Source organism: Andrographis paniculata, unplaced genomic scaffold (genome assembly GCF_009805555.1).
Source record: "Andrographis paniculata isolate CXL003 unplaced genomic scaffold, ASM980555v1 Contig77END, whole genome shotgun sequence".
Classification (NCBI taxonomy): Eukaryota; Viridiplantae; Streptophyta; class Magnoliopsida; order Lamiales; family Acanthaceae; genus Andrographis; species Andrographis paniculata.
Window position 1 is genome coordinate 4527256 of NW_026137614.1, and position 10839 is coordinate 4538094.

The window sequence follows — 10839 nt, forward strand, 5'->3', positions numbered from 1 at the left end:
ATTAGTAAAATAATACTACTCTGTCCGGTCAGAAAGAAAACATATGTTTTTGGACATTATATTTAACATTAAAAATATTTTTATATTTGTATAGTTTACTCCAAAAATATAATTGTATTTATATAATAAGAGACTAATAGATGTATTTTTATCATTTTTTCTTTATCTATATTACGCTTTGGTATAATAATTAATATTCAAAAGATTAACACAAAAAATCCCTGTATACTTTGTGGTTGGACGGAGGTAGTATTATAGTATAATATAAATAATTATAAATTAGATTAAGATAAGATAATTAAACAATTTAATTAAGTTAAAAAAATTATAATTTATAAAATTTAATATATTATTAAAGTGTATAATCATTTTTTTTATATAAAAAATAAATAAATCAAATGAGACCAATCAAAATATAAATTTAAATAAAAAGTTGTGTTAGCAAAAAATTATAAGATGAACGAACCAATAATTTTGTACGTGGTTTTCAAACATGTGATATATATGGTCGAATTGGTATAATGTAAAAAAAAAACCTCAATAAGAATATAAAGACAACACATGTTAAAACAATTATTGTCGTCGAAAGAAAAAAAAAAAAAAAAACATCAAATGACTTACAAATGTCAAAGAGATCGATGAAGCCAAGAAAGCTAAAGAAAGACGGGAAGAAATTAAATATCCGAATTCTACAAGTCCACATAATAGTTTCATAGTCGATCCCATCGACTAAAATACTTCTCTACAAGCCTTGGCCATAATATAAATTGTATCGAACGATTATTTATTTATTTTCAAATATGTTTTCAATCTATCGTTTGAAAGCATATTTGACAACTCCGGCAATGTGAGTATACATGAAATAATCATCCCAATCGATGCTTTTTGGATCGAAGTAGAACATTTCTGTTGTCTCGATATTACAACACTTCTCCATTGCAATCCTCAATCTTTCTGTGTTGGTGTCATCGAATCTGCATCAAAGAGGACAATCATCGATACATATATATACATATATGTGTGTGTGTTCATATATAATTCAACGAAAAATAATGTAGTAAAAGATACAATGCATAAAATATTTATTCGAGAAAGTTACTCACACTCCCTTGAAGAAGATGTAGGGACTAAACAAGTCTACGAGCCTTATCAAGAACTTGACCTTTCTAGAAAGATCGAGATATGTTCCTTGAAGATGTCGGCAACTCGCAAAGTTTAACATACTAAGAACCTGTAAAATTAAATATTATTATCGGAATCCCAAAATCAATTTTTTTAAATAATTAGTACCCTAAATTCAAATATCTTTTATAGTTTATGTTATGGTGCTAGGGGCTAATCAACAGTATACTTATACATTAGCCCTAATAGTATGTGAAAATATAACAAACAGTACATAAAAAATAGAATAGACAATACGTAGATATAAAATGTTAGTATATCATTTTTGCTATTTTTGTAAATCTCATTTTAAAGTATTTATTTTTTATTTTAATAAAAGTAAATATATTCTAATACCAAAATACTCTTAATTTTTACCTAAATTATGAATATATCATTACACATACAATTACTTTATACATAAAGTCAAAAGACAAAAATGTCAAAACTACTTACACATTTTCATAAACCAATAAAATATTACTCTCTCTCTCCGTTCGCCTCTAAGGGTCACATTTACCTTTTGCATAATTGTACTTAACATTAAAAATATCCTTATATTTATATCATTTTTTGTACAAATATCCTTCTATTAGTATTATAAGACACTAATTGAAGTATTTTGCAATTTTTTTTCTTAATTTGTATTACGTTTTGATATAATAATTAATATTTAAAGATCGACACGCAAAAAGTAAATGAGACCATTAGAACCGGACGAACATAGTATTATTTTTTAATCCGAAAGGACAAATGAGGAGGGAGTATTATTTATGTTGTCGGTATTGTGCTTGATTAAAGTTTATAACAACATTCTTTATATATATATATATATATAAATAGCACAATATATATCATATAACTATTTTTAATATCAAATTAAAAATTAACTTTAATTTAAAATTATATTGAACATATATTTATATCATAGTAAACAATTATTTTAGTTCAAATTAATGAATGATACCATCGTAAACAAACTAACCTTGAGAGGAATCAAGTAATGAAAGTTGATGTATCTTCGGACTGCATCGACGGTGGCCAATTCTTTGCCCTTACAAACCACGACGGGGTTCCCGTCCTTGTCCATCCATGGGTGCTCGGTGAAGAATCGCCAGCCGTACAACTGAAGCTGGCGATACTTCACCGGATTCGACATAGACGATCCCACGTGGTAGATCGTCGTCATGTCCGAAGCTTCCCTCGCCATTGCTACAATCATGGCATTCACAACCATGTCGACCGGAATCTGCAAAATTAAAAATTAGTACATTTAATATATTGGGTGAAATATAATATAGGCAAAATTGTTCATAATTTTCCAGTAGTTTTGAAACTCAACGTAAATCCTCGTGTACTTTAAGAATTGTATAACGCCCTCTTATACTTTAAAAAATATTGCAGGAAATTTTTTTTATATTTTTTATGTGTTAAAAAGATGATTTTCTATCTATATTTTGCATAGTAAGGGGTTTTATGTAGCATTTTTAAAAATATATTGAGTGTCATATAATTTTTAAATTATAGAAAGAATTTACACTAAATTTCAAAACCACGTGGAGTTATGAGCAATTTTGCTTATAAATATATAATGTAATAATTAATACTTTTTTTGTCCACAAACTAATATTCTATTTTTCTATTTAGGATATTCTTTTTAAATACAAATTTTACTTTTTTACTCTTTATTTATTTACCACTTTTAATCTCTACCTTACTATAAAGAATAAATTAATCAATTCATAACAGAAAAATAATTACCAAAATAATTATACAAATATACTTTAAAACAATAAAAATTAGACAAAGGTAGTATTAGAAGTCTCACCAAGTCTATTACACTTTCAGGATCTCCCATGAAGCATTTCATTTTGCCCTTCCCATACCCAACCACAAAGCTGTCGATATTTCTGAATATATATATATATATATATTTGTACATTAGATATTATTATTATTATTATTAGGCAAATTAAAATTGTACAAAATCCACTTGTGATTTCACTAAATTGCGCCAACTCTCCCATATTTTCAAAATTGCGTCAATTTTTTTCATAGTTTTACAAACTCTGCGTCTAACTCTTTAGCCATCCTTATTAAACCGGGTTTAACATGTACGCGTCCAAACTGCGAATAAATTTCAAAATATTCATTTCGAAATCTTTAAAATTACAAATATACTAATTATTTTTAGATTTAACTTAAAAAACAACAAATCTACTCAAAAATAATTATTTTTCTCTAGTTATAAGAGTTTTTTTTTATTATTATTTTTTTAGGTTAAATATAAAAAATAATGAATATATTTGTAATTTTAGGGGTGTAAAAATGAAATTTTTAAAATTCATTCATAGTTTGAGCGCGTATAGTAAATACGGTCAAGAGAATTAGAAACAAAATTTATGAAACAATAAAAAATTGACGCAATTTTATGAAACCTGAATTTTGTGAAATTTAGTTTATTATTATTGTTGTTGTTATTGTTGTTAGGAATGATTGATCGAGTAGAGTGAGAGAGTACCTTACGCCTTGAAGCCAACCAGGGAATGGGTCCTTAAAGGTGCTTGTAATGATAGTTGGCCTTAGGATGACAACACGGCCGTGTTGATGATCAGACAAGAGCATCTCTCCCATTGCCTTTGAGAAAGAATAAGTGTTGGGCCAGCCGTATAGGGCAGCTCTTTTTTGCCCCAAAGCTTTCATTACAGTCTCCTCGTCGTCTTCCTCATGATGATTTCTTTTCTGAAGCTTTTTTAGGGTTTCCTCGACAATGAGCTTTTCCTTCTCAATGTCCAAATCACTTCTGCCATTAAGACTCTCCCCCAGCTTCAATGGCTTCTCCACAATTATTCCTTCTTTCTCCCCACACACATATGCTGTACTTGCACTTGCACTACCACTCAATTAATTTTCCATTCAATTTATATATATACATATATATATATAATCTTAATTAAAATATTTAAAATTATTTTTTTTTGAAAAAATAAAAATAAAAATTGAAACTTATAACATCGATTATATTTATAAATATTAGAAACAATACTTGACGAAAATATATACATAATAGAAATTGCATTTTGTTTTCTTAGAGGATGTTGGATTTTTTCTTTTTTTTTAAAAAAAAAAAAGAAAAAGAAAAAAACGAAGAAAATAGTACAAAGTTTTGATACAATATTTTACGAGAAAAAATAATTATTTGATCATTTGATGTAATGTTCTATTATTTTAAAAAAAATGCGGTAGAGAAATAGTATAAAAAATAAATTGAAAAGTTATGTAAATGGAGCCAATGTTTTGTTTTACTTGTATTTTTTATTATTCAATTTCTCAATTTTACTTTAACAATATTATATTTGAAACAATTAATATATTTAATCACTATCTTACATTAAAAAAAAAAAAGTAATATATATATATATATTTATATAGTATAAAAATAAAATAAAATAAAATAAAAGAGAAACAAGTAAATAAAGATAGAGAAAACTGACCAGTTGATACATGGAGAAACACTTTGAGTTTAGTGCATTTTTCTGAGAATTTAAAAACATTTGCAGCTCCAATTGTATTGATTCCAAGGGCAACATCGTATCTGTGATTTACATTTTTTATTTAAAAAATAATATATATATATATAGGAAAATTTGATATATATATATATATATTTTATGTGAAGTATGAGAAATTGCGTAGGTAATATAAAAATAAAGAGCGTGTAATATATAATATTTTTTGAAAAATATGTTGACTTTTTTTCGTTAAAAGAACAAAGCCGAAAATTAAAAATGAATTCTACTTTGAAAATTTTGAAAAGTATTTGAGTCGAAAAAAGTTGGGAACGTAGTGTAGATGATTTTTTTAAGATTTTATTTCTGATTTTTATTTGAACAGTAATTCAGATATAATATTTTTTTAGAGTAAATAACATATATTTATAAAAAAATTAATTGAATGATAAAACAATAATAAAAAAAAAAGTGTTATATATATATATATATATACCGAACCTCTCGTCGAAATTGGTGGTGGCGGCCAAATTGATGACAATGTCGAGCTGCTCGAAAAGTTCGTCCAAAACAAAGGATGGTAAGCCGAGGCCATCGCCATTTCTTACATCGCCGGCGATCACCCGAATTTTTTCGGCTAAAATTGAATCCAATTCATTTCCATATTTTTCTTTTACTACGCGAAACAATTCTGCTCCCAATACCTTCATAAAAATTCAGTTTATTATTTTCAATTTTTTTCATAATTATATATATATATATATAAATGAATTGTTACAAAATTTAGTTATGTATTTACTATATATATAAATAAAATGTGACATTAAAGTAAAAAGGGGTTATGAATACGACAGAAGGGTCTCGTGGGTCAGTTCAATAATTTTGTCCCTTAGCTTCTATACATAGCATGCATTGTCCATTTATTATTACACATTACATATGTTAAATTTTATTTATTGAAATTATAATTTGGCTGAATATTGATATGATACTATTAAAAAATTGTTGCATGTGAATTAAAAAGTAACTCTAAAATATATGAAAATAAAATAATCTACTTTTTTGGTACTTTATATTATTTTATTTTTATCATTTACTTATTTACTATTTTAGGAATAAAAAAAAAATTTAATCTCATTTTTGTAGCTATTATTGTCTTGCATATGCACTTTCTAATCTTTCTCTTACACTCTTTTAAGATACACTTTTCATACTATTTAAAAAATAAAAAATATTCTTCTCTGTCGTTCAAATCTATGCTCACTTTTCTTTTTGGGTTGTCATCGAAAATTATTCTCGTTTCCCTTTTAAGCAAAAGATTATTACATTTTTGTATTTTTTCTACTATAAAAAAATTAATAATTATTACTCACTTTTATTAATTCTCGTGTCTGGTCAAATGAACACAGATTTGCATAACGGAGGGAGTATATTATATTTAAAATGTTATATACGAATTTATATTCGTTTCAGTTAAAACAATGCATTTATATCTATTTATATGACATTAGATTATTTCCTATTTAATTTACTATAATTTTTAAATCATCAAGTGTTTCTTTTGGAGTTCAATCTTTTCTTTTCTTTTTATACAATATTTTATTAGAAAAAATAGTATATATATATATATATATTTAAATAATTGTGATTGTTATATAGTAAAAAATTAAAATCAAATTTTAAAAGAAGAAAATATTTAGAGTTGTTCTCTTTAAACTTTTCCCCTCAATGTTTTTATTATGTAAATGGTGTGCTTGGTAGATGTGTTTAATGTGATATTAATTTCAATAAATATTATTTTTTTTTTGGTGTAAAATAAAAAAGAAAGTATTTAAATTGATTTTTTTATGAGAAACATACAAATTAAATAAACAAATTAACTTTATGATTTCCCTATAAAAAGAAATATTTTTTCTTACAAAAATGATGTTAGAATATTACTTAAACTAAGTTATTGAATCAAAACACAAAATCAAACTCAAACTACGTTATTTGAATGTTAATTAGATTGTTTGCTGCTAATTTAGAAATATAAACAGAAAAAAGAACTAGAGGGAGAGAAGCTAACAATGGTTAATAAAAATAATAACTATAAAAATATATATATTATATTTGTAACGAAATTTCGTCCATAAAATTCATGTTTAATTTTATCCCTTATTCTATTTTTAAAGTTATTAATAACAAAAAAAAAAAAAATGAACTCAAAGAACAAAAAATTTTGTACAAAAGTGTTTTTTTTTTCTTCGGTGTAATAACAATAACAATAATAATAATAATAAAAAATAAAATAAAATAGATACATATAGTCATATACATATATATACCTCAGTGTTGAATCGATGGAGGGCTGAGATGGAATCAGCAGCTCTGAGGAGAAGATAAAGCTTCTTCACATTGGGCCCTGCGACTCTTATGATCTTCTCTATCAACACTGTATGTACACAGATTCATTATAATATACACTCATATATATATATATAGAGAGAGAGAGAGAGAGGAGAGAGAGAGAGAGACCCTTTGCAAGAAAGCCAGTAGCACCAGTGATAAGAATGCTTTTGTTGTGAAGGAACTCAATAATGGAAGAAGATGAAGATGCAGAAGAAGAAGAAGATGATGATGATGAAGAAGAAGATGAAGAAGCCATTCCAATTCCAATTTGCAATGCTTCCATTCACTTAATATATATTATGAAAAATGGACTTTAACCGACAATCATATGATATATATATATATATATTTTTTATGGGTTTGAGTTTAATATTTCATCCATCCCATAATTAAATATCCATTTATTTTTTCACATAATTTTAAAAATATTAATATTATATTAAAATATAGTATGAATAAAGTAAAAATAACTAAAATAACTTTATTAGTACGTGTAATATAAAAGTAATGACATTTGTGTAATATATTGTAAGTTGTAAAGGTATCTGTAATGTTAAGTAGATAGTACAACTACTAAAAAAGAATATGAATACTTTGTTATTGGACGGACTAAAATGAAAAAAATGATACTTTGTTATAAAACGGATGGAGTATAATAATAATGTAGAATAGAATATTTTGTAAGAATAAACTCTCTCCGTCCCAAAATTACAATATTATTATGTTGGACACGAAATTTAAAAAATATTGATATTATATTGATAGTTGGTAAAAAGTATGATAAATGACTTTTTTGCCCTTGTGAGTATATTAGTGTAAAAAGTAATGGCAATTGTGTAATAATAATGAAAAAAAATATAGATAGTTTTAATTATAGTGATATGATTATTTATGAAAATGAGACTATTGTTTTGGGACGGACAAAAATAGTAAATAAGACTATTGTATTGGGACGGAGGGAGTATATATATACTATTTTCGTTTACTTTGACATTTATTTTTTGCATCTTGATCTTTAAATATTAATTATTATATCTAAACGTGGTACAAATAAAGAGAAAATGACAAAAATACTTCTATTAGTGTCTTATATTACAAATATAATGATATTTATATAAATATATATATAAATCTAAGAATATTTTTAATATTAAGTATAATAACGCAAAAATTAAATATAAACTTATTAAATTGATGAAAAAAGTATTACCTCCATTGAAGAGTAACATTTACTTTTTTTCAAATAGATTTTTTAATATTAGTATTATATTGGTTTATAGTAAAAATGATAAAAATACCTCTACTACATTTGTGTAATATTTTGAAAGTTGTAAATGTATTAATTATGTTAGGTAGATAGTACAATTACTTAAATAAGAAAATGATATCCTTATTTTGGGATTTAAAAAAATGAAAAATTGTATCCGTTCATGTGAGACTGAAAAAAATTCAGAATTCAAATAGTAGAACAGGAGCCATGAGGTTTGATGACAAAAGAAACAAATCCATAATAAGTAAAGTTTGTAAAGTTGCGTTCTTTTGTGAGTTTTAGTAGAAATTTTTACTATTCATATAATTTTTTTTCATAAAAACATATCAAATCAAACAATTACTTTTCTTTTGTTATATTATACTACAAATTTAATTTACATTCAAAATATCACATCAACCTCTATTTATACCACACATCAAACAACTATTTAAAAATTCAAACCCACAAACAAACTACTCATCCCGCCTCAATATAATAGTCTTTGTTTACTATTTTTTTTCCGTCCCAAAACAATAGTCTCATTTCCATAAATAATCATATCATCATAAAACTATCTCTAATTTTTCATTATTATTACACAATTGTCACTGCTTTTTACATTAATACATTCACAAGAGCAAAAAAATCTTTTACCCATATTTTTTTCATACTACTAATATAATATCAATATTTCTTTAATCTCGTGTCAAATATAACCAAACTATAGTAATACGACATAGTGACTATTTAAAAGGAAATTTTGGAACTGTGCAGGTGCAGCGTAAGGTCTATTTGGTAATGTGATTTGGGTGGTGGACCCCATTGAGGCTGACCCCACATCAGATATTAAATAATAATAATAATAATAATAATAAAAACAAAAAATCTGAAAAATTTTATGGCCGCGGTGTTGCACCGCATTCAGCTGCAGCACCTTAATTTGGGAATGTTTGACATGTGTACATCTTTTGGCATCTGTTCCAATTAAAATACAACAATCGGCAAAAGAATTTTATATTTTATTTTATTTTATTTATTTTGTTAGTTTTTTTTTTTTTTTTTCATGTATTTTATTTTAATTATATACTATCTCCTCGAATTCCATTTATTTTTTACTTATTGATATTTTAATATTAATTATTATATAAAAATATATTATTTTATCCGTTTCAATACAATAATTTTATTTATCATTTTTTTCCGTACTAAAATAATAATCTCATTTTCATAAATAATTATATTATCATAAAACTAGCAATATTTTTTCATTATTATTATACAGTTTTTACTACTTTTTACACTAATATACTTACAAGAGCAAAAAAAAATTATTTATCTATACTTTTTACCAACCACCAATATAATATCAATTTTTTTAAATCTCATGTCCAACACAATAATACTGTAATTTTGGGACGGATGGGGTATAAATTAAGAAAAAGAATAAAAATATTTGTTTTAGTGTTTTATAATACTACTAGAAGAATATTTGTACAAAAATTATACATAATATTTTTAATATTAAATACAATGACGCAAAAAGTAAATGAGACCCTTAAAATTGGACCGAGAGAATATATTTATTATATTTTTATATTTTATAAAAAAAATTATAAAATGATACAAATAAGAAATATATTCTACTCCATCCGTTTTGGGTAAAAGACTATTTTGCCCTTGTGAGTCTTTTATAAAAAATAGTAATACTTGTGTAATAATAATGAAAAAAGCAAGAGTATTTTTATAGCGATTTGATTATTTGTAAAAACAAGACTATTATTTTATGACAGACAAAAATAGTAAATAAGCGTATTAAATTGGAACAAATGGAGTATTAATTTGTAGTTTATTATTGTTATTATTATTATTATTATTATATATATATATATTTTCGTATTTATGACATTATTGTTAGAAAATACTCACGAGTCTCGAGACAAATACACAACAGTGTTTGAACACGATTGTTGAATGCACTCTTGTGTTTTTCTTGTTGCACTCATAGATATTATATTCCTCGGGTTATCGTGTATTATTATGATATTTTTATAAAAATAAAATAATATTTTTTTTATAAAATATTATATTTAAATATTATTTATATAGTAAGTAAAAAAAAAAAAAAAACTCCAAAACAACTGTCCATGAACTTTTCTTTTTTTTTTTTTTTTTCTATGAAAAACAAATGATTACATATTTAAGTTATACTGATTTACATTTATCTTTCCGTTTAATTTTTATACAGAGTTTTAAAAATATTAGTATTATATTGGAATATAATATAGGTAAAAGTAGAAAAACTAAACTAATTTTTATTAGTATTCTATAATATAAAGGTAATAACATATATTTGTAATATAAATGTATTATATTGTAATATAAATAAAAAGATTATTTGTAATATTAGATAAATATTACAGTTATGAGAGAGACTTTATTTTCACTATACATTTACATTAAATCTTAAAAATAATTAAATAAATATTACATCATATATTAACTTTTTATTTTGATATATTATATAGT

General features: G+C 24.4%; 1 protein-coding gene across 1 annotated transcript; it reads right to left on the reverse strand.

Annotated features, from left to right (window-relative positions):
• Window positions 1-608: 608 nt before the first annotated feature.
• LOC127239468 (fatty acyl-CoA reductase 3-like) lies at window positions 609-7338 on the reverse strand. Its single transcript, XM_051257637.1, has 9 exons — window positions 7188-7338; window positions 6998-7104; window positions 5172-5374; window positions 4656-4756; window positions 3683-4037; window positions 2990-3071; window positions 2147-2410; window positions 1104-1231; window positions 609-974 (listed from the first exon to the last, which is right to left on the reverse strand). Exons 1-9 carry the CDS (start codon window positions 7315-7317, stop codon window positions 812-814), a joined length of 1533 nt encoding a protein of 510 aa, XP_051113594.1. The 5' UTR covers window positions 7318-7338; the 3' UTR covers window positions 609-811.
• Between the last annotated feature and the right edge of the window lie 3501 nt (window positions 7339-10839).

What these genes read in the sequence shown, in the direction of transcription:
- LOC127239468 (XM_051257637.1), bottom strand. Translation starts at nt 7,317, where the DNA reads ATGGCTTCTTCATCTTCTTCTTCATCATCATCATCTTCTTCTTCTTCT. An exon ending in CTGAAAGTGTAATAGACTTG is followed by an intron (nt 2,411 to 2,989) that starts GTGAGACTTCTA and finishes TTAATTTTGCAG; the next exon opens with ATTCCGGTCGACATGGTTGT. An exon ending in TACATCTTCTTCAAGGGAGT is followed by an intron (nt 975 to 1,103) that starts GTGAGTAACTTT and finishes TCTTTGATGCAG; the next exon opens with ATTCGATGACACCAACACAG.